Source organism: Grus americana, chromosome 24, assembly GCF_028858705.1.
Source record: "Grus americana isolate bGruAme1 chromosome 24, bGruAme1.mat, whole genome shotgun sequence".
NCBI classification, from domain to species: Eukaryota; Metazoa; Chordata; class Aves; order Gruiformes; family Gruidae; genus Grus; species Grus americana.
Genome location: NC_072875.1, coordinates 8,063,876 through 8,087,162, shown reverse-complemented (window position 1 = coordinate 8,087,162; position 23,287 = coordinate 8,063,876). Strand labels below are relative to the sequence as shown.

General features: G+C 45.0%; 1 protein-coding gene across 3 annotated transcripts in view; it reads right to left on the bottom strand.

The window, feature by feature from the left end:
- Positions 1-571: 571 nt before the first annotated feature.
- Positions 572-23,287, bottom strand: part of PKNOX2 (PBX/knotted 1 homeobox 2) — an 88,734-nt gene continuing 66,018 nt past the window's right edge. For all 3 annotated transcript variants that reach the window (XM_054803045.1, XM_054803047.1, XM_054803048.1), the window contains exons 5-13: positions 22,860-22,999; positions 18,192-18,363; positions 15,314-15,502; positions 7,654-7,786; positions 7,470-7,567; positions 5,723-5,842; positions 3,850-3,926; positions 3,260-3,438; positions 572-2,116 (exon numbers count right to left, since the gene is read on the bottom strand). In XM_054803045.1, the coding sequence (XP_054659020.1) occupies positions 1,869-2,116; positions 3,260-3,438; positions 3,850-3,926; positions 5,723-5,842; positions 7,470-7,567; positions 7,654-7,786; positions 15,314-15,502; positions 18,192-18,363; positions 22,860-22,999 (1,356 nt within the window). In that variant the 3' untranslated portion in view covers positions 572-1,868. The remainder of the gene's footprint in view (positions 2,117-3,259; positions 3,439-3,849; positions 3,927-5,722; positions 5,843-7,469; positions 7,568-7,653; positions 7,787-15,313; positions 15,503-18,191; positions 18,364-22,859; positions 23,000-23,287) is intronic.

Below are 23,287 nucleotides of genomic sequence, written 5' to 3'. Positions count from 1 at the left end.
TGGGGGGCACTGCCCCTGTTGGGTAACTTCATTCCTTTTGGGGGAGTTTTGGAGAATATAGCTCATTTTGGGGTGAGCATCACTCATTTTAGGCATGTGTGCAACATTTTGGGGGCGCATCACTCATTTTGGGGGAGAATCACAGATTCAAATCTGTAGATTAAAATCACATCAAAGCTCTTTTTTTGGGGGGGGATATCACTTTTTTTGGGGGGGAAGCATCACTTTTTTGGAAATATAACTCCCATTCACGCCGCATCACTCAATTGTGGATTTGGGTCAATTCATCCATTTTTGAGGCTGATTCGTTTTATTTGCGGAGGGATTTGCCCATTTTGGGGGGTTATTCACCCATTTTGGGGGTTTCTCCGCTCCCGGGAAGAAGCTGCCAATAAAATACAGCTGCGAAACCTTGTCTCGTAGCACTTTATAATAAATGGCCATGAATTAATACTAAATTACAATGAATCCTTTATGAAATTACAGATTACATTCACACCAGATCAGTATCGAAAAATAGGCTTTTCTGCCCATTGCATCGCTCTTTTTTTTTTCCCCCCCCCAGTTGCTGTTTTGTTTTTTTTCTCAACTCCTCAAGAGCCAAAAAAATAAAAAGGACAAAACCAGCAAAAAGTCGCCAAAAAAAAAGAAAATATTAATATCCTTCTTACAGAAACCTGCGTTTACAGGAGGAACCTGCAGAAGAAAATTCCTTTATTATTTTTGCCCCGCATCGCCCGGGTTTGCTTTTGTGTTTCCCCTTGCGCCACATTTTAAGGCGAAATTCACCCTTTTGCTAGCATTTTTTTAAAAAAAACAACAAAATACATTTTTTTTTGCAGAGCTGCCCTCCCCCATGGCTTGTTTGGGGTAAAACTCCACCGTTTTTCCGCATGGGTGGACAATATCGGGGAGAAAACGTCTTTCCAGCAACAATATTGAATTTCCTTCCAGCCGGGCGAATCTTGGGGGGAGTTGCTGTTCAATTTTGGGTGAAAATCTGCATTTTTAAACCCCTTTTTTCTCCCTTTTTTTTTTTCCTGACTCGGTACCAAAATGCCCTGGGAAAGTCTCGCTCCCGGCACCCCTCACCCCAACTCCACGTCCAATCTCAGCCCTTGAGGACGAGGATGGGGTGGGTTTGGTTTTGGTTTTTTTTCCCCAAATTCGACAGGGTTTTAACACATAAATTAAAGGATTTGGGGGGATTTCCTCCGTTTTCCAGAAAGTTGCATCCAGAGTCACCAAACGGCCGCAGCATTGGGGCCAAAATGGGGAGATTTGGGCAATCCGGGGGGGTCAAGAGTACGAAACCCCCCTCAGATCCGACCCGAAGCAGAATTTGCACTCGCTGATGGATTTTCATTTTTCCCCATGTGCCAGTATTTATGCCGGTGAATCGTGTTTTTTGGGGGAAAAAAACCCCAAAAAAGCATCAGTCCTGGGGTTGGGGTTTTTTCACCGAGAAATCCAAGTGATGGACGTGGTGGCCCACGTTGAGAACCTGGTGTCACCCACCAGAATCCGAGCATCACGTGGGGAAAACGGCTTCCCCTAAAAACACTTTTTTCTTACCAAAAACGAAGGGGAAAAGGGGAAAATAAGAATAAAACCTGAAAAAAAAATAATCTGGCCACAATATGTGCCTTGTAAACATGAGTCCTTCACTTTCACGCGCCGTTGTTGTGGTCCCCGTGCTCCCATGGGCAGTCGGGACATCCGCCAGCGCCTCCAATTTCCTTTTTTCTCACCAATTTTGTTTTTGTTCTTGCCGGTTCTTTTTGGCATTTTTCTTTTTTGGGGGGGGGGTGGGGGTAAGTTTTGTTTCCGGTGCCGTCAATGATTTGGGGAGGGCGCAAGAGGAGCTGCTATTCCAGTGAGTCACTGTGGTCCAAGCCGAGGTCGGTGCCGGGTGCCGCCGGGAGGCCACCAGGCTCTTCCTCCAGCTCTTCCTCCTCTTCTTCCTCCTCCTCCATCTCGTCCTCATCCTCCTCCTCCTCCTCCTCTTCCTCGGTGCCGTCAAGGGAGTCGTCATGGGCTGCCAGCATGGCCTGCTGCATGGCCATGGTGGCCGTGGCTGATGAGAGGGGTTGCAGGTTGTCCATGCTGAGCGAGCCTGAAGATAAAAAGAAATAATATCAATAAGGACTCCCCAAGCCAATACAAAAAGGACAAAAAAAGTACATAAATCAAGAACAACCCAAGCGTGAAGCTGTACCTAGAGAGAGCACCCACCTGCCCCAGCCACTCTCCAAGGTCCAACCCTTAATTTTTTTTAGCTAATGTATCTTCATTAAATAACAAGGAACCTTCATTTTGGGGCAAGTAGGTGCCCAAATTGGTTGGGCGGATAGAATCACAGAATCACAGAATGGTTTATGTTGGAAAGGACCTCACAGCCCATCCAGTTCCACCCCCTGCCATGGGCAGGGACACCCTCCACTAGCCCAGGCTGCCCAAAGCCCCATCCAACCTGGCCTTGACCACTGCCAGGGAGCCAGGGGCAGCCACAGCTTCTCTGGGCAACCTGTGCCAGGGCCTCACCACCCTCACAGGGAAGAATTTCTGCCTCACATCCCATCTCCATCTCCCCTCCTGCAGCTTCAGGCCATTCCCCTTGGCCTGTCACTACACTCCCTGACAAACAGTCCCTCCCCATCTTTCCTGTAGCCCCTGTAGGGACTGGAAGGTGCTCTAAGGTCTCCCTGGAGCCTTCTCTTCTCCAGGGTGAACAATCCCAGCTCTCTCAGCCTGTCAGATCTCTTTATCCTCTCTTAATTTCCACCTTCCCTTCTCTTCATCTTCTCGGTTCTCATCTTGTCTGGTCCATGCTCATCTCTGCTCTCTTCATATTCTCTTCATCTTGTGTGCTCCTCTTCATTTTCATCATATGTTCTCTCTTCATCTTCGCTTCCCATCTTGGCTCATCTGTCTTTTCATCTCCATCTTTTCATCTTTTTTTTCATTTGGGCTCCACTCCTCTCCCCATCTCCCCCTTTACCTCCTCCCCAGCACCTCAGGAGATACCCCAGGTGATGCCCCACAGCGAGCGACCCTTGAGGGCTGTTCCTATGCCAAGGAGATGGCAGCACCCCATTGCCATCTCCCTCGTGATGGCCAACTGGAAGAACCTCTTCAACATGTGTTTCCCCATGGGGGATAAAAACCTCTAGAAATCCTTCATTACCAAATCTGGCCATACTTTAACACACGGCCACAACACCCAGGAGGGGCAGGGGCCGTCAAGGTTTGTCCTTACCATCAGGATTTGTCCCTGAATTGCCGCCCTGCTGCTGCAGGACCCCAGCGGCGATGGAGTTGGGCCAGAACCTCTGGGTGGGCCGGTGCTGAGATTTGATTTTCTTGGCTTTGGGGGCTGGGTCTGGGTTGCTGGCATCAAGCATTGGCTGCAGGATGCGCCGTCGGGCGTTTATGAACCTTTCCAGGGAAAAGAGACCAGTCAAGTCAGTAAGAGCCATTACACGGATTTTTGCATTAAAACAACAGACATTGTAAAAATGTAATGAGTTGCAATATAAAACCCTTTTGAAAGTGGCTGCATGGTCCAAAAAAGCTGGGTTTTTACCCTATTTTATTTGTCTGTGGCATGTCACGCTATTGCATTAATTTTTCCAGCTATGAGTTGGAGGCTGCTGCACACTGGGTTTGCCAGGAGAGGGCACTGAGACATCGCAAACGAACGCCATCAATTAAACACATCCGAGTCTGTCTCAGAAATTGTCCCCAACTGCCCATGTTACCCCAAAAAAGCATTATATAGCCCCAAAATAGCATGAAAAAAATCTCTAAAGCTAGCAAGATGGCTGCGAGGGCCACCGATGCACTCACCAGTTGTTGACTTGCAAGAGGGTCAGGTTGGTTTGGGCAGCGATTTGCCTCTTCTCATCCTCTGTGGGGTAGGGGTGCTGGGAAAAAAGAGAGATGGGGCAGCAAAATGACATCCCTGTGTGAAAAACAGCAGCCCCGAGGGAAAAAAAATTACACCACCTCATTTTTTTTTTTATTTTCCCACCCCAAATTTGGTGGCTTCTTGAATTTGCAAGATACAAGGCTTAAGGGTGGCATCCAAGAGCATCATGGTTTCTCCAGTGTCCTTAAGGCTTTTCCGAGGCTTTCCGTCCAAGGCTTTTCCTTGAAGGAATTTTTTTTTTTTTTTTAGTTTTAGCAATTTTCAAATAAGGGTTGTTGGCAAAGGTGGGATTTGGGCTTCAAAACCCACTGTCACCCACAATGCTCCTTGTCAGATGCATCAATAAAACGCCCCAAAACATCTGCACTGGGAGACTACCAGCACTCAAAGCTTCAACAACCTCCTCCCAACCATGCTAAAATCCTCCTTTCCAACCCCAAAAGTGAAATTATTATCAAACCAGCCCCACAGGTCATTCTTCGGAGCCCCAAGCCAGCACCAGTGTTGATTCACATGACACGTTTTCCAGCTGTTTGCCCTCAAAATAGTGTGACTTCCTTGACAAAACCACCCAAAGTCATGGCATGCATGGGACTCCTGTCCCACTGGGGCCTCAGGGATGCCAAAGTGGTAAAAACCAGCTGTTTTTTGGTAAAAGTATCTCCATTTCTGGCATATTATTTCCATGATTCCTTCCTCTTGCTGATGCTACAAAACTCCCAAACCCAATAAAATGACGAGCGTCAATTCTATTAGGTTAAAAACCATATCATTTATGATGCTGGATGGAGAAATCCCATGGGGAAGCCCAAGCATCTTCTGACCATGAGGACCAGGCTGAGAGCAAAGGTCTCACCATCCAGTAGAAGAACAATTTATTTGAATTTTTCAATCCAATTTTGGAAATCTCAAACCATGGGTTTCTCCTAGCACCCAGCAGAAAATTGTTCTTCAGTTTCTGATCTTCTAAATCTTTTTTCTGCTTGCAAATCAGCAGTTCAGCCCTCCAAAAGCATGGGAGATGCACAACTCAGCTTGGGATGGCGGCCCAACACGGCGATGCTCTTCTCCTCAATGCAATAAATCCAAAATTTCTCATTAAAAAAGAACTGGAAAGCTCCCAACCAGCTGCTGCTACATGTCCTGGGTCATGTTTTACCTCAGGTTGCTCCTTGCAGCTGCTGTTTTCTGACATGGTGTTACCTGTGAGTCTCCCACCTTCCTGGAGACCCTCACGCAACTCTTTGCAACCAGCTTCTGCGTGATTTCTTGGCCAAGTTATGCAGGAAAAAGGGGCTTTTTTTTAGCTTTCTCCCCTTCTTCCAGCTCTGCTGATGAGAGAAAATATCCTGGTTGCATCCTCTTACCTCTCTCCATCTACCCATATCTCCACCGCCAACCCCAAAAATGGGGCGATACTGCAATTCTGCGTTTCAACTGATTGCCGACGTGCCACAACCACACCTGTGGGGCAGCTTTTATGCCCTGGCTTGCTGGAAAAGCATATTTTGGAGCTGTTAGGTGTAAAAAAAATGCTCCATCACCCATCCACAATAATTTGTGGAAGTCCCCCCTCTGTTTTTGTTTGCTTCTTCATGCATTAAGGGAGTATTTTTGCCACCTGCAGCGAAAATGGTCATCCCCCAAATACTCCCAAAATAAAAACAAAGCCACTTTGTGCCCCTGAATATAAATTCAGATAAACCACCACATTGATTTGTTTGTTTTTGGCGGTTTTTTGCCTTTTTTTTTTTCCAGTTTGCAGGGTGTCTCAGCGGCTGCGGTGCTCACCATGAGATGCTGGAAGAGCCATGAGCGCATGATGTTGGTGGCATGTTTGGGCAGGACACCTCGCTTGTTCTTGGACTTCTTGTCCTCGCCATCGAGGAGGGAGGTGAGATCCAGGTTCACCTGCCAGGGGAGAGGAACGGGGAGAGACTTGGCTGAAAACGGCGATGGGCAACCCAAAAACCGAGCAAAACCAAACCAAAAAGGGAGTGGGGTGAGTGCAAAAACCAGGAACTCGTAGGGACCATCCAAACCCTTTTTTTTTCCCCAAAAAAATTGCATGACATCCCCAATTTTCCCCAGGATTATCTATTTAATACCTCATTTTTTTTGCCAATGATTTGGGCTTTTTCTCCCTGTGGTGGCACTGGCACAGTCGGGGACCACGGTGCCGAAGTCGTGACCATTTTCCATGTGCGATTAAGGAGGAAACCACTTTTACTGTAAAAAACCAACCCCCAAACCCCCACCAAACAAAAAAAAAAGACTTTCCAAACCTGAGGTTAAAACCCTGCCATGATTACCCACTTGCAATTGTTCCTTACCCAACTGATTGCCACCACGAGGAGAAACATGCCCATTGAGCAAAAATTTGCTGCCTCCCCCAAAAAAAACAAGAGAAGTTTTAATGAGGTTGCAAGAACCGAACTGAAATCTCAGTGCTTGAGTAAAAAAGGGATTTTTATTTCTTTTTTTCCCCCAGCTCTTCATCAAAATGCTTCTCCTGGATGAATTAATCATCAGGCCAGCAGGTCCCCGCGATCCCCCTGGGCTCCGGCTGAATAAATCATGCCGGTGGCGCAGGAAGAGCATCCGGAGGTGCTTGTCCGGGGCGCTCTCTCTGCCCCGATATTCCCTGCGCGGGTGTTTTTTCACAGCGCGGAGGGTTTTGCTGCAAGATTTAAACCTGCGAAGGTGAGGTATTAAAGAAAGAAATTTTTAAAAGCATTGCAGAGGCAATAAAACCTGCCAGGGAGGTGCCACCCATTTCCAAAATGCCTCATTTTGGTTGTTTTTTTTTTTTAGAGGCTCCTGCAATTAAATTGGGGTGTTTCAGAAAAAAATTTGCATGGAGGATTTTTTGCTGATATACCCCCCAGGAAGCGGTGGGGTTTTTTTCCCAAATTTCTGGGGAACGGGGGTTTGGAAGAGATCACAGGCAACGCAGCCGACACAGATAGCAAGTTGTCCTTATAAATCCATTTCTACCCCAAATTGTTGCCTTATTGCAAGAACGCAGCCGCGTGGGGAAAACCCTGCGCTGTCACCTGCAATTACAAAAAAGGAGTAATACCAGAGCAAATAGCTAAAAAATACCCTAAAATCTGTAAAGCAAGGAAAAAAATGAGCCTTTCCCATAAGCGCCATGATTGCCATACTGGACAGGCAACCTCAGTGATCCCCGATCCATGATATAATAGAAATCATGTATGATAGTGATAATTATTAAATAGAATAATAATATATACTACGCTATAATATAATATAAATTATACATTATGTGTTTTATGTTATATGTTATAATACTATATAATATAGCAATAGTAGAAGCATTGCTATAATTTCTTAGGCCATCATTCTCAGGTACCCCAAAGGCACCTCGTGGATGGATTTAATCAACATTTCTTGCTAATTAAAAATTTAGGGTACTCCAAAGGTTGAACATATGGAGAAACTGGGGGGTTTTTTTTGCTTGCTGCAGCAGTGCAAATATTGCATAAAATGGAATTTTGAGGTGCGAAGGTCTTACCTGGGCGTTGGGGATCTGCAGGGCACCGGGGGCGATGGCTTGGGCGAGGACCTGGCCCTGCGACGTCACCATCGTCACGGGCTGGTACAAGGCTCCACCTACGGAAAAAAGGTTCATGGAGGTACCGAACCCCCAAATTTCAATCCCCCACCCCCCTCCCCAGGAGCTCCCCCCACATCCCAACCTGGCACAGCAGGTGAGCCGCTGCCAGCGCTCATGGCCAAGTTGCCTGGCGGTAGCGCGGCCGCTGGCACCACGATGCCCGGCGGCGGGTTGGAGGCGGGTGGCAACGCTGCGGGTGAGCTCTGCAGCATCTCCTGTGGGGGGAAAAAAAATATTAAACCCACGATTTTTTAAATTTTTTTTCCTCCAGGTGGTTCAAGAGGCAAAACTGCAGGGAAAGGGATTTTTCAGTTTCTTGCAATTGTAGAAAAAGATGGAAAAAAATAAGGATTTGCACTTTGCAAAGCTCCCACTTAGCGTCTTCCCTAAACTCGTTCTCTTTGTACAGACACTATTTCCCATAAGAAAAGAAGGAGAGAAAAAAAAAAAAAGCATGATAGACAAGAAGATTGAATTTCTTCAGTCTCCTTCGTTTTATAAATTTCTGCAGGTTTTTTGGTCCTTTGACGGAACCGGATGAACCAGCATTTGCTAAAAGCCAGGGCAAGTACCACGGTTTCCCCTTGCCAGAATAATAGTAAAATAGTGAAAATAATAATAATACAACCCAATTTTATATCATTCCATGCAGCTTTATGCTAACTTCTTGCAAAAATGGGCATTTTTTTTTAGTCGGGAGCAGTAATCTTCCTATCAACCCCATCTCTGAGGGAGCTCTTGCATGTGAGAAGCAATTGGAAAAAGCCCAAATTGAGCAATAACGCAACATTTTTGGGAGAGAAATGTGCCATGATTGAGGATACAGGAGAATTCAGGGTGATGTACCACAGCCTCCCAGGTGGGCAGGATTTTGCAAATAATATTTATAAAATTACCATTTCGAAATAAGCCCAAGATAACTATATATCTCTAATTCACCCAGCTGTAATAGGAATGAAACTGCACTCTTCTCTTGCAATAAAAATATTTCCCCCCCCCCCTTTTCTACCCATTTTCCCATTCTGCAACACTTCCCTGATGTCCAGCTGGTTCTTAACTGTTGAACAAAATGCCAAAAAAGGAGATTTTTTTTCACCTTTTTTATTCCATTTCCCTTCGTTTTGATGCATTTCTTCAAGAAACCTATTACTTGGTTAAAGAAAAGAGAATTTCTCCGGACTAGAGACATGCAACACCACCAGAAAAGGCAACCACGCAAACATTGTTGGGTTGGAAAAAGCCATAGCTCCTCTTTTCCTTGCAATAAAACTACAGAGATGGTAATTTGAAGGCACGAATCAATTAATTTTACACCAAGAGATGATGCAGGTGCATTGTTCCACGGGGAGTTAGGGTTCTCCTGTGTCCACATCCATCTATTTCCCATTGCTTGGGGGGAAAAATGTCATTTTTGGTCCTTTTTTTCTATCAATCCCCATCAGTCACCACCGATGTGCCTGTGCAATGGTTCTAAAAAATTCTGATTTCCCTACATGGTTTTGCTATTAAAATCCCCGGTTGCATTTTCCTGCCCCGTGATGCCAAACGAACCCATAATGTTGCAACCACTGCCTCTGCCACATGTTATTTTTGTCCTCTACGCTGATGATCTGGAAATTTTGCTGCAATCGCTGTGTCACATCCCGGACATTCCTTTTCATAGCTAAATTAATAAAAATAATGCAAATATGACTGTAAAATCACAGAATCACGGACTGGTAGGGGTTGGAAGGGACCTCTGGAGATCATCTAGTCCAACCCCCCCTGCTAGAGCAGGATCACTCAGAACAGGTCGCACAGGATGGCGTCCAGGTGGGTTTGGAATCTCTCCAGAGAAGGAGACTCCACAGTCTCTCTGGGCAGCCTGTCCCAGTGCTCGGTCACCCTCAGAGGGACGAAGTTTTTCCTCATGTTCAGATGGAACTTGCTGTGTTCCAGTTGCCCCTTGTCCTGTCACTGGGCACCACTGAGAAGAGTCTGGCCCCTTCCTCTAGACACCCACCCTTTAGATATTGATAAGCATTGACGAGATCCCCTCTCAGTCTTCTCTTCTCCAGGCTAACCAGACGCAGCTCTCTCAGCCTTTCCTCACACGAGAGATGCTCCAGTCCGCTCCTCGTCCTCGCAGCCCTCCGCTGGACTCTCCCCAGTAGTTCCCTGTCTGTCTGGAACTGGGGAGCCCGGAACTGGACACAGAACTCCAGATGTGGCCTCACCAGGGCAGAGTAGAGGGGGAGGAGAACCTCCCTCGACCTGCTGGCCACGGTCTTCTCAATGCACCCCAGGACACCGTTGGCCGCCTTGGCCACAAGGGCACACTGCTGGTCATGGAGAGCTTGTTGTCCACCAGGACTCCCAGGTCCTTCTCCGCAGTGCTGCTTCCCAGCAGGTCACCCCCTGATCTGTACTGGTGCTTGGGGTTATTCCTCCCCGGGTGCAGGACCCTACACTTGCCCTGGTTGAACTTCATTATGTTCCTCTCTGCCCAACTCTCCAGCCTGTCCAGGTCTCACTGAATGGCAGCGCAGCCTTCTGGTGTGTCGGCCGCTCCTCCCAGTTCTGTATCGTCAGTGAACTTGCTGAGGGCATGCTCTGTACCCTCGTCCAGGTCATGGATGAATATGGTGAACAAGACTGGACCCAGCACTGACCCTTGGGGCACACCACTAGCTACAGGCCTCCAACTAGACTCTGCACCGCTGATCACAACCCTCTGAGCTCTGACGTTCAGCCAGTTCTCAACCCACCTCACTGTCCACTCATCCAACCCACACTTCCTAAGCTTGCGTATGAGGATGTTATGGGAGACAGTGGCAAAAGCCTTGCTGAAGTCAACATAGACAACATCTACTGCTCCCCTCATCCACCCACCGTGATCATCATCATCAGTTCTCAACCCACCTCACTGTCCACTCATCCACCCCATGCTTCCTAAGCTGGCCTAATAATTGTACATTTTTTTAATATGCCTTCCCCATCTCCAGCCTTCTGGGGCAAATGGGTTTTGATTTCAAAAAACAGGATTTCTCAGCACACAGAAAGTAAAAATCAGTTGTTTTTGCATGCACTTGGAACTTGGCTTTTGCTAAGTGTCCAGCTAACAAACACAGTGGAAATATTCATATAAAACCAAATGCGGTTCTTGGAGATCCTCCAACCTGAGATCTGGACCATCCTGCAGCTCTCCAGCTTTCCTCTCTCCTGCCTTGTTTTTCCATGATTCCTCTGAAAGAAGGGCATCCAGAAGACCATTTTTGGAAGTGCATTGGGAAAAAAATAATTTGGGATGTCGGAAAATGGGAACAAGAAATTACTGTTTCCAGATATCGTGGTCAAAACCATTTTCAACAGCATTTTATGATGACAAAAATTGCATTTTCTTGGTGGTATAGAGGAAAATTGTCCCAAAACACCAGCTCAGCGATATCCAAAAAGGCAGAATATTGGTAATTATTACAAAAAGATATGAAAGAAATTCATGGTGTTTCTGCAATGGCACTGTGAAGCCAAGGGTACCCAATGGAATTGGAGGCTCTGCCTTAAAATAAATATAGATATCTCCAAGAAGATTTAAAAAATATATTTTGCATACTAATTGCCTTGGATCGCAAATGCCAGCCAAATTATTATACTTGCGATTTTGCTGCAGAGGAAAACATTTTATATTTTAGGACTCAAAGTAGTTGAAATGTTTCCGGCAATTTTGAAACTTGAGTGTAAAAAAAAGTATCACTAGGTGTCTCTGCAGATCCACATCTCGGCACTGACCTTCCACAGCTCTACAGCAAAACACTATTTCTCAAAATTAAAAGTCACTTTAATGAAGAAAAGGACCTGGTACATATTGCATTGCACACAAACCTCCCTTTCTTACAATAGGGCACGTGTCAAAGACCAAGTGCCAAAGAGTAAGTGCTAACATTCAACACTACTTGAGCTGATGTCCTTCCTCTTGTGCTTTATGATACAGCAATTTATTTTTGGGTGGCGCAGATGCATAAACATTTCTGTCTCATCCTAACTTTGTGAAATTTATTTGTGCTCGAGTAAAGCTGGGGAAAATTGTGGTTAGTTGGAGAAAAAAGAAACCTACGAGTTTGCCAAGAGTTGGCCAAATTCAAACTCATGTAAGAAGATTCATAAGGCTCCTTCATGGGTGGAGGGATGGAGATGAAAAAAAAAATTGGCTTTAAATAAAGGAGAAATCCAGGCTTGTCCACAGGGCAAACTTGAATAAATTAAGATCCATACAGAGAAGTACTGCATCAAGTCAGGCCAACCCAACCGTCAGCCTCCAACCACCAGCAAGATGAAGAAGGAATTCGAGAAGAAGAAACGCTGACCTGAAAATGCCCATTTAAACACTGCCAATCTGCTGCAGTTCTAACTTGAAAAGAGAGCTGAAAAATGCAAGATTTAATCCAATTTAAACATCCCTGGCAGTGCTGTGGTTCCCAATGTGATTGGCTTTGTGGTGATATTTTTCTTGCGAGCAAAGTCAACTGGAGACCAGTGAGGACCACTTTGATGTCAAAGGCAACTTTAAGCAATGGGTTAAATTGGCCTCCCCCTCTTCTATGCCACAAGTACCTCCACCCTCCTACCCCTGTCTGAAAATCTCAAAAAGTATTCATTAAATGAAGGGAGGGAGTTAAAAAGGGTCCAATGAGGACGCAAAGTAGAGGAATGAAGCCAAGTGAAAAACCACCAAGAAAAATGGAAGAAGGGGAATTGCTTGGTGGACTTGCAGGCCAAAGAGGCTAAAACTCCTCCAGAAAACAAAGCAAGCACAAAATGAGAAAGTGATGGATAAAACAGAATAGAAAAATGTCTAAAAGGTAATGAAGGTTCAGGGAAGGCTCATGACATAGGAAAAAAATCTAACTTTTCACCCAAACTTGGGCAACACCAGGAGTCATCTCTAGACTTGGCAACATGAGAAGATTTCAGCAACAGTCAAAACACCTCTTTAGATGCTCTCTCATCTTCAATCACCTCCAGGCATTTTTGCATTTCCAGAAACTCTTGCGTTTTTCAGCTTAGAATGCATAAATAACACCAAGCCAAGGGCCATCCTTTTTGGAATCACCAGGGCAATCCAATCGTGATTCCCCTGTGATGACATTTTGACAGCACTGGACGTTGTTTTCTCAGTTTTGTTTGACATCCTTATTCTTGCGTATCCATAATTTTTTAAGCAGGCTGTCCCATGGTAAAAAACTTTGCAAAAAATGGAAATATTTCACTTTCATGACCAACCTTGTGCATCTCCTCACAAAAGATTGATGCCCCTCCCATACCCTGAGAAAACCTATTTTCTGAGAAACCTTGTTCATTGATATTAATCACATATCCATTATTTAGATTTAAAAAAGTAAATAAATCCTAAATTAGTGGTCCCTTAGCTGTTTTACCTGCCCTCAGCATAAGATTAATAGGATGATAATTAGCAAAAGCATCCCACCTGCCATTTTTTAAACATGGATTCCACGATTCTTCAGCTCTCTGGATCATCCCCAGCCTTTCAAACTCAATTGATGGATATAGAGTATTTCCACTCTTTTTCTCTCTTTTTTTTTTTTTTTTTAAGCCTTATCCAAGCAAATTCGAGTATACTCAACGAGTCGAAGCACTCAGGCACTTGACATTGGAGAACTAGAAAAAAATTGCCGTTGTATCATCACTGATACGTCATCCTCATTCAATGACCAGATGAGATGGTGGCTCCTTCAGGTCTATCACTGTGAATAGTTCAGCTCCCATTGCCTGCTGAAAATTCCTTTGCTCTTGAGCTAACGTTTCCCCTTCCAGCTGGGTCTTTCCTGGGTGCGTTCCTATTTATTTAGCAACTGCCTCCAAATCCTCACTTGAATTTCTCAACTTTCAAGTCTTGCCCGGAAGGGAAACGGCGGCTGCTCCAGGTTTGCAGGAATCGGGAGGCGCTCGGCACCTCTCCATGGGCCTGATTATTTTCCAAAGACTTGTGCTAATTTTCTGATACGATCCCCACCTCTTTGTGAGGCACTAAATCCTCATTACTTTTCCTGACCGATGCATTCTAATTAGATCAACACTTTAAAAAAAAAAAAAAAAGGAAAAGAGGAAAAAAAATCACAATAGCCACAGGACGGCTTTCCATCTCATTAACTCCCTCACTTATTATTTTCATGAAAATTACTGATAAAAAACGTGCATCTCCATTTGCTGGGACCGGGAGCTTCGTCGGCTCATATCTAACATCTCTCTCATCACCCGGGATGCGAGCTGTTGCCATGGCGACGCACAATAATAGAAACTAATAAATTACAAACGAGATGCTCGTTGAGCAATTATTGTTCTCTTTTATGCAAGTGTCTTGCTAATTTTGATCATAAGGAATGCTACCATAAAGCAGCGAAGGGATAATAAGTCCATTTCTAGAGATTATTAGAAAATAGAGAGAGGATGGGGTTTTTTTAGATCAATGATTAAGTGGTTTGGTGCTTTCAGGAAACCCAAATAAGAAATAAAACTTTTGAGGGGGGCTTTTCCCTCCCTGCGCTGGGGGAAGAAAGTGGCCGCAAGTGTCATGTTGGGAGCTTCAAACTCTGCAGCGCCTGGAGCCGAGCTGCTAAAAATCACATTTTTTTTTTCCTTTCCACCACCCTAAAAATGCCCTGAAAAGCCCTAAAAAAAGCCCCCATCTCCTGCCTCCTTTTGGGGGATAGCTCCAAGAGCTACCTGGGGACGCCCTGGCTTATTTTGAGTTGGCTGCAGTTACTTCTGCTGGGATTGTGCAACCCCAAATTTCATCTCCCACCCAAAAAAAATCCAGTTATCTGAGAGACAGAAATCCCTAAGGGACACACAATGTTGCATCAAGGAAGTTTTTTGGGATGCAACCAGATATTTATTCCCTGGATTGCAAATGCATGTGAAAACCCCAACCCATGGGCAACTTTTTATTCCAAATATTAAGTTAAAATCCCTTATTTTGCCCCAAAAGCCACCAAGGTGCAGCTTGATTTGGCCATTTCAGTTGAAATTTCTGCAATTCTTGGACATCCCCTTGTACTTTCCCACTGTGCTTTGAGGCACCAAATGTCTCCTTCTCACAGCCAAAACCCAAATTATTAAAAAAAAAAAAAAGTCAAGGTGGCAATGTTGATCACGCTGGGAAAGAACTGCAAGATGTTCCAGGGCAAAAAAGGACCAGCGAAGCCAAAAAGGGTTATCTGAGACCCAAAAATCTCTTCAGCTGCCTTGAAATGAAGACAAGACTGTGGAGAGAGGAAGTAGTGGAGAAAATCATGGTGTTTCTGTCCCTCCTGCCAACAAATAGTATTTTTTCATGAAAAAAAAATGCAACTTGCTTGTCTATTTTCCCATGTGCTTGCACAGCTTCTGCAATTCCTTCCCCACAGATTTCATTGCTGCAACATAAGAGTTTAGGAGAAGTCCTCATCACTCTGTTTTGCAGATACAAGCTTTGGGGTTGCAGCTCTGCCAAACCCATGCAGAAAAGGGCCATGAAAAAAATATTTAAAAAAAAAAAAAAAGAAAAAAATTGCCATATCATCATTTATTGCACCATATGAGCAAGATATGGGTTATTTTTAATTATTTTCCTCAACTGGGGATGGGTTTTGATCACTTTCCAGGAGGCCGCAAGAGTTGTAGAGCAACCACCCAACCTCATTGGCCCAACGTGTCTGTTGGCCAACGTGCAACAATGGTGATTACGGGTGATTTTAAGACATTACCTGGGGGTGGAGGCTGATGGAGGAGGGGTTGGGGGAGTAGGGCCCCCCCAGGTCATTCCTGAGTAGGTTGTCGCTGTGCATCTTGGTTTTGAGGCAGGTGATATAGCGGTTGCAAAAGTCCTTGCACAACTCGTTGACCTTCTCCAGCTCCAGGAGGTGGATGCGCAGCACCTGGATCGCCTTCACCATCTGCACAAGGACACAATGGCACAGTTAAAATAATTCTTTTCCTCAATGAATTGGAAAAAAATCCCCAAAAAATCAGTATTTTCACCCAAAATCTAACCTGGAACTGATCCCTACGGTAGCATTAAATGCGTTTCCTTTCTCAACATACCAAAAAGAGACAAAAAAAATCAACATTCTCACGCAAAAACCCATCCCAGAGCCCATTCTTTTTCCTCCCCATCCATCATATCTCTGCAAACCCAAGAAGCCGAAATTCACAAAAATTACCGTTGCCTTCATGGGAATTGCTCCCCATGCCCCAAAAAAAGTCCAGGCCAAAGCCCTGCATGTCGAAAAGTGTTGGGTTATTCTCCGGAGGCCACTTATTCTAACAAGATTATGGGGCTGCGACTCCGCCGTAAGCTGTTGCCAGTGCAAAGCCTGGGTCTCATTAAAACGTACCCCATAAACGTTAAAAAATTTACACATAAAACATTCCTCTCACCAAGCTGAAACCTTAAGTTTTACAGCCACTGTTTGAAATCTTGCATAATATATAAAATTTCAGCTATTCACTCCGGGGCAATAAATCTGGGTTTATGTAACAAAGCGTCTTTGCATTTCAAAGGGTGTTTTTAACTTGCAAATTTTAGTGGTCATCTTTACAAACTGTGAGTCGCCACGATTGGGAAACATCCTGAAAAATCCAGGACCAAACTCAGGTGGCGGCTCCACAACAGAGAAAGCGAATTTTTGCTTGATGAACAACATGCACAATGGGTTGTGGCTGGAAAAATCCTTTTTTTTGGGGGCTTTTTCTGACTTTTTTTGGCTTTTTTTTTTTCCTCCTCCACAGTTGGCGTAGGCAAAGCGCAAGGTGGAGGTGTCGTGCCCCCGCTCTCCGAACCTTCCAAGGCTCAACGGCCATGAAAGTCAATATTCAAGGGCAAAGGCAAGAAGACCTGACACATATATGTATAAAAAATAAATCTCTCAATTATCTCAGCTCATTTGCTTAGGGTCTCATTTTATGTCCCTGCTCCGCTGCGCCGTATATCTGTCCGGATAAAGAGTTACAGTCCGACGGCGTACGTGTGCGGGGTTGTAAAAAATACAGATGCTGAATTAATTGACTGTGTGGCACTCGGCAGCTGATTGAGTTGATAATGGTGAGATCTGACCTTTTTCTAATTTCTAATTATGTGCATCTCGGCGGTGAGGAATACATGACTCTTATTCTAATGATAGCTAATGCCGCTGGCCTTTTCATCCCTGCTTTGCCATCACTGATTTCCGGGGAATCGGTGGTGTTAAAAAAAACCCAAAAAACCCAAAAATAACCAAAAAGAAATCACAATGCAAATAGGGAAAAAGTGTCAGCTCAGGAACAGGATGAAATGTTGAGTTTTGAGCACTGCAAGACTTTTCATCCACACACAAATGATTCAATGATTCTGTGAATCTATGATGGGGATTTTTTTGGTGCACCTCAACATTCAGTCCCAAAACTGAAATAATCCAAAATGTTGCTTTTTTGATCACTCATCCCAAAGCAATTTCTGTTCTTTGCTATAAGACATTGCAAAATGGGCTTAATAACCTGGAAACAGGGCTTTTGCATAGCCTGTAATTTTTGGAGGGCTTTCCAGAGACCACTAAGCCAATCTTGATTTAGGGACGTCGCGAAACTCTCCTCCACAAGCTGAAATTGGGCACAAAAGATGCGGGATTTTAATCCATCTTGAAAGTGTTTCTTGCGTTTTTAGGGAAGTGGTAGTTTTTGCACTTGAATGAGCATTGCTTGTTCTTCTTCCCGTCATGACAGGTCATCGGACAAAGTCACCGTCTTGATATCTGTAATACTTGGAAAAATCTGCCTGTGAATTGCCTGATTTTGCTTCTTTTCTGGGATGGAAATCCCTCTGCGACACATCCCAGGGGGTACGCCATCCCTCGAGGAAGGTGGTTTGCTCTTCGCATCATCAGAAGTGGGTGAAATTGCCTCTTTTGACCTTAAAAATCTGCATCAGGATGGTGCCATGGATGGGTCCACCCACACGCTTGCCATGGAGGCCACATGTGGAGGCTTCCTGGACAAAATAATGGGATTTGGGGATGTTTCCTGAGGTCCCTGCAAGAGAAAGGCTCCATCCCAAGCAGTCTTCTGAGGTGTCTTCCAGCAGCAATGGGTACAGTAGGAAATTTGGGTTGCTATGACAGGGAAGTCACCAAAAATGGTCCAAAGCGTCCCAAACCACTGATATACATCACATTTTTGGAAAAAGTTCTTATTTTATCTTGTTTCTAGGACAAGAGCTGGCCATCACACTTGAAACAAGATGGTGTCAGGCAAGAAGGCAGACACTACATGTTGCACTGAAGAGCAGTATTTCCTGCAGAGATTTTAAGTTTTGGGGCACAAACCAGCCATTGATCTTGACTGTTTCCAGCAACCACGTTGACCCCATGGTGTTTGTGTGGGAAAACTAGCCAAAAATTGGGCAGGGATTTGTTCTCACAGGGGATCTTATGGAAAAGGTCTCAGAGAAGGTCCTAGAGAAGGTCTCACAAGGTCTACAGAGAACATTGCCAAGATGGCCAACACTACAAATGGAGCCCCAAGATGTTGCCCAAGGTGATAGATCTCCATAATTTGTTCCTCACCCCCTACCCCCCCCAAAACCATCTGTTAAGCCCCAGCTGCCTCTACCAAGTTGTCCAGCTCAGGGTCATCACTGAAGAAGGGCTTGTGCTCCTGCTCCTGCTGGTGGACAAAGTTCTCGATGTCGACGTCGAAGCTGGCTGAAGTGATGCACTCGGAGCCCTGCGTCGCCTGCTCGCACTTCTCAAAGAGGAGAGTCAGCAGTGGGAACAGCGGATGCCTGCAGAGGACAGAGGAGACCCCCCGTAACGCCCACTGTTTTAGGTCCCGTTTGTTTTTACCTCACACCATCCATCCATTCCCTCCCAGCTTACAAGAGCCTGGTGGTACAAACCTCACTCCCAAGCCAACGCTGGAAGTGCTCCCTCTAGACCTTTTGCAACTACAAAAAAAGCTTAAAAACCACAAAATTCATGGTCTCCACCAGGCAATGACTTCTCCCAATGTCTTGGTGCTTTCCATCATTGCACCACAGTCCAAAATGTTTTGCTGTGGGCAAAGCGGTTGGGTTCTGGGTGTTGTCTTGGAGCCACCTGCTGTCCTGGTGTCTTTGCATTTTGGTGTGCAACATCAGCACTTGTTCATCAATGGTAATATTTTACCCCAAAATGTCTCTCTTGGTTGGAGATGCCGGATGGAGATGGGCTGGTATTTCTACATGCCCGCAGCATCCGATGGAATGACCTTGCTATGGGTTGTTCCTCCACCAAGAGGTCTCTTCGCACCTCTGTCAAGCACATCCATGTCTGGCCATGAAGATGGGTCAAATCCCACTTCTTTCTTACCACAAGACAACTCTTCAAAAACAAAGATCTGCAATTCTTCTTGCAAATCCACAATTTGCTCTAATGATGATGCTAAATCGATGCGATACAAAATGCAAATATACATGCAACACCAAACCATGTGGAGAACAGGGGGATGAAGACCATGAGTTAACACAAGCCTGGGTGAGCCCCTCCAGCTGTGCAAATTAAAAAAAAAAAAATTATTTATGGTGATTTTGAGGGGAGAAATGCAAAATGCTGCTCCAGGGATGGTTTCCCACAGCATCCCAGTTAACCCAGTGCAATGGGATTTGCTCTACCATTTTATCTCCAAAAGATGGTCCAAAAGATGATTTTGAATCACTTCCCGCCGGTCTTTTCCGAGCTGGAGTCAGGCGAAGGGGTTAAACCCCTCAGCTAAGTCTTCATTTGCAGCCGCTAATACCGCAGCATATTATAGTTTAATCTGCCCTGATCCCGGTTTAATGCAAGATTCACCGAGGCTGGAACGGAGAACGGAGCGGGGGGGGAAATAATTTCATAATTTCGGTGGCCCCGGCGGGGCTTAGCCGAGGGATATGAAAGGCAAATTCCAGGCAGCGGGCTGAATTATTGGGACTCAGGAAGCGGCGGCTCAGCGGCAGGTGCCTGCTGCCATTTCCAGAGCCGCTCCGTCAATTAGAAGCAAAGGCACAGAATTACCCCACGTATGGGGATTTTTCTTAAATTTTTTTTTTTGGTGGGGGGAGGGGATGGGGCGCAGGGATTGCAGCCCCTGAGCAATCTGTAGCCCCTTTGCTTTGAGGGGTTGCATCTACCAAGGAGGAATTGATGTCATCGCTGGCATCACCCTGCACTCTGCAGTGTTAATAACTGGGGCAGGGCTGGGACTGAGCCCCAGGGACGTCCGGCACCCCTGGGGGGGTGAGGGAGGGATGTTTGACTTTAGGTGGAAGGAAAGAGGGAAGAAAGGAAGAGAAAGGAAGAGAAAGGAAAAAAGAGAAAGGAAAAAAGAGAAAGAAAAGAGAAAGAAAAGAGAAAGAAAAGAGAAAGAAAAGAGAAAGAAAAGAGAAAGAAGGGAAGGGAAGGGAAGGGAAGGGAAGGGAAGGGAAGGGAAGGGAAGGGAAGGGAAGGGAAGGGAAGGGAAGGGAAGGGAAGGGAAGGGAAGGGAAGGGAAGGGAAGGGAAGGGAAGGGAAGGGAAGGGAAGGGAAGGGAAGGGAAGGGAAGGGAAGGGAAGGGAAGGGAAGGGAAGGGCCACCAAACCAAACTAATATTAAATAAAATAACTAAACTCAACTACACTAAACTCAACTACACTAAACTGCAATAAACTAAGCTACACTACACTACACTACACTAAACTAAATAAAATAAAATAATAAAACAACCCAAGTGGGAGGTGCAAAACGCCCAGGGCTGGGTAACGGGCGAGCACCAACGCCCCTAGCAGACTGCAGTGTCGAGGAGCAGTGAAATTCGGGGCTCTGCCGCCAGATGTATGCTGAATTGTTGTTGCACTTCTTTTTCCTTCTTGCATGAAAGAAAAAAATAAAAATACACAGTTTTCTCCATTTCCAGCTTTCCTGTGGCCCTGACAGGCAGGAGAAGGCAACGGCCACCACGGGGGTTTGCAGGTTGTGGCAAGGAAATTGAGAGCTGGAGCTTGTCCTTGCTATAAAATCTGGGGGGGAAACAGGAGGATTTTCCCCATCAGGAATGTTACAGAGGCAGAAAATCACTCCCATGGCACAAGGAAGAGTTTTGGGGTGGAAACACGTGCTTTTGCTGAATATGATTTTGCAAAAACCCCTTTTTTGGTGGGTTTTTTTTTTTTTTTTTTTTCCCAGGGAATCCTCCAAAGAGAAGGGCTGAACCGGGCCTGACATTTTCCTGCAGGAGAGAGGTCGTTGGCAGCCACTAATAAAAAAGATTCGACATGGGCTAATAAAGAGAAATGAATTCCTCTAATGGCCTAATTTTGCACCTTCAGCAGGGCTCTGCCCGCGAGCTGGCGGCACCGTGGGCACATCACAACATGCTTTTTTTTTTGTATCCAGCTCCAGTATACCCCTTCCCTCCAAAAATTAACAAAAAAAAAGACAATAAACTTAATGCAAAGAAATCCAGCCGTTTCCCACTTGGAAAAATCCAGTTTGCGGCGCTGGGGCGGTTTAAGCATCGGTTCCCATGGGAGCATCATCTTTAGTGGTCAAAAATCTGTCGGGAATTCCCAGCCCTGCTCTGGTATAAAGTGAATTAAAATACTTCAGCTGGGAAAAAATTGCAGCCAAGAAGTGATGCTGCTGGACTGGTCCCGGCAAAGATGCTCCCGTGCCAAGCAGGGAGGGGGAGGAGTAATTTTTTTTTTCCTTTTTTCTTTTTTATTTTAATGGGTGATAAACCTCCTGCTACAGCATAAAACCTAGTGGGGTGACTTGTCCAGCATTTTTTTTATATTTCCCATTGCATTTTCCCGGCGATTTCCCTGCAGGTTGATCGACCGACGCTTACAGCCGATGCCTTCTGCCTTGGTGCAATTCTTGAAAATTAACAAAAATCCATCGCTTCAGGTGGAGGGTACAGCCCTGGGAGGGCAAAAAATAAAATCCCCTGTGTGCCTTTGTTATCTAATGACATAAACAATCCATATTAACGTGGTATAGGTGAATATTCAGATTCCGCATGCAGCAAAAAAAAAAAAGCTCATTGGGTGTGTTTTTATAGATAAAAATAAATCTGGGCTGGTACCCAAAAACAAGCATCCAGGTTTGGGCAACCGAGTCCACATGTGGGACAAACCAAGAATCTTTTTTCCCCGTTTTTCTGGGTGGGAAATACCTCCAAAAATGTATTTTTGTCTTTTTTTTCTGACCTTCAGATGAAAGCTGTAAAAACTCCAAAGGGTTTTTTGGTTTTCGGTATCCCACGAACACTGCAAAAATCCTCGCAGAAGTGCAAAGAAAAGGTGTGTTGGTTTTTTTCTTAAATGACCTCTTTTGCCTTGAGAAAATTATTTACATCATTAGAAATAACCTTGAGACCCGCTTCGAATAATCCTTCATGTTTTCCTGGGAAACCGGTGGGTTTATTCATCCGCCTTTGCAGACCTTTCTGATTCATAATATTTGAATATTTGGAGTCAAAATGTTTTAATTTCTTCTCTTCCGAGCTGCAATTTTTTTGGTTCACAAGCCCCCGCGGCCCGGCCCATTTACAGGGGTTTAATCCTTCGCCTTAAACCTTAATTCTAATTATATTATAATATTATACATTACTGCTACATCATTACTGTATACATTATAATATAGTAAATAATTACATATCACATATAATTACATATTACTTGTATAATTATACTGTTTACGTAATTATAATGTTACTTATTACAATTATACAATAACATTACTGAAGATACTACAATATTATATACTATTATCTCCAAAGTGATAAAAAAAGGGACCAGAGGGGCTCATCCATCCCGCGCCCACTGCTGCCCACACCCCATCCTGATGCATGAACTCCAGATTTCAGGTTAATATATGACTTTACTCCTTCTGGGGGCCTTTTTGGCCCAAAATCGCATGATTTTGTCCAAAAAAAAAAGGCTAATTTGGGTTTTCGGGGAGGCGAATATTTTTTTGCAGGGGGAGATGCTGCAAAATAAGGTCCATGAAGGAGCTCCACCACCATGCGTTATTATAGATAGCTATTATTGCTGAAAAGGAGCTAATTGCTAATCCCCCCCCATTCCTGTTAATTAATGCATTAGAATAGCAGCGGATTAATAACATACCACAATAACAAATGCGTCAACGGCTCGATGCATTAACCGATGCATTAATTAACGCATCACCGCACGGACGCGTGAGTAACGTGTTGCAATAGCTAATGCGTTAATGAAAATAACACATTAATTAACGAACGCGCGCTGATGTCATCTCGCATCACCTGTAGACGGCTCGTTTGTCGGCCTCCAGCTGCGCCTGGGGGTCGCCAGCTGTGGCAGGTACCGGCGCGTTGGCGGCTGCCGCCGGCGTGGCGAGATGCACAGGCTGCGCCTTGGCGGGCTGCTGGGCTGTGGCCGTCATCTGGGAGGGGGGGGGAACAAAAAAAAAAGGAAGAAAATAAACCACAAATGGGGTATGTTGCTCTTTTCCACCGAGTTTTGCAGCGTTCTGCGTTGAGTTTTTTTAAAATTTAGGAAGAGGCAGCCTCATGATGGGGCTCTGAGCAGGATGGGTTTGGGGGAGTAAAAATATACTTGCATTTCATCTAATCCTGCGAAACAGCAGGGTTGGGTTTTTCCCATTTTTTTCCACTTTTTAACTGGGGAAAATAAAGGAAAAAAAAAAAATCCCGACATCCTTATTGCACCG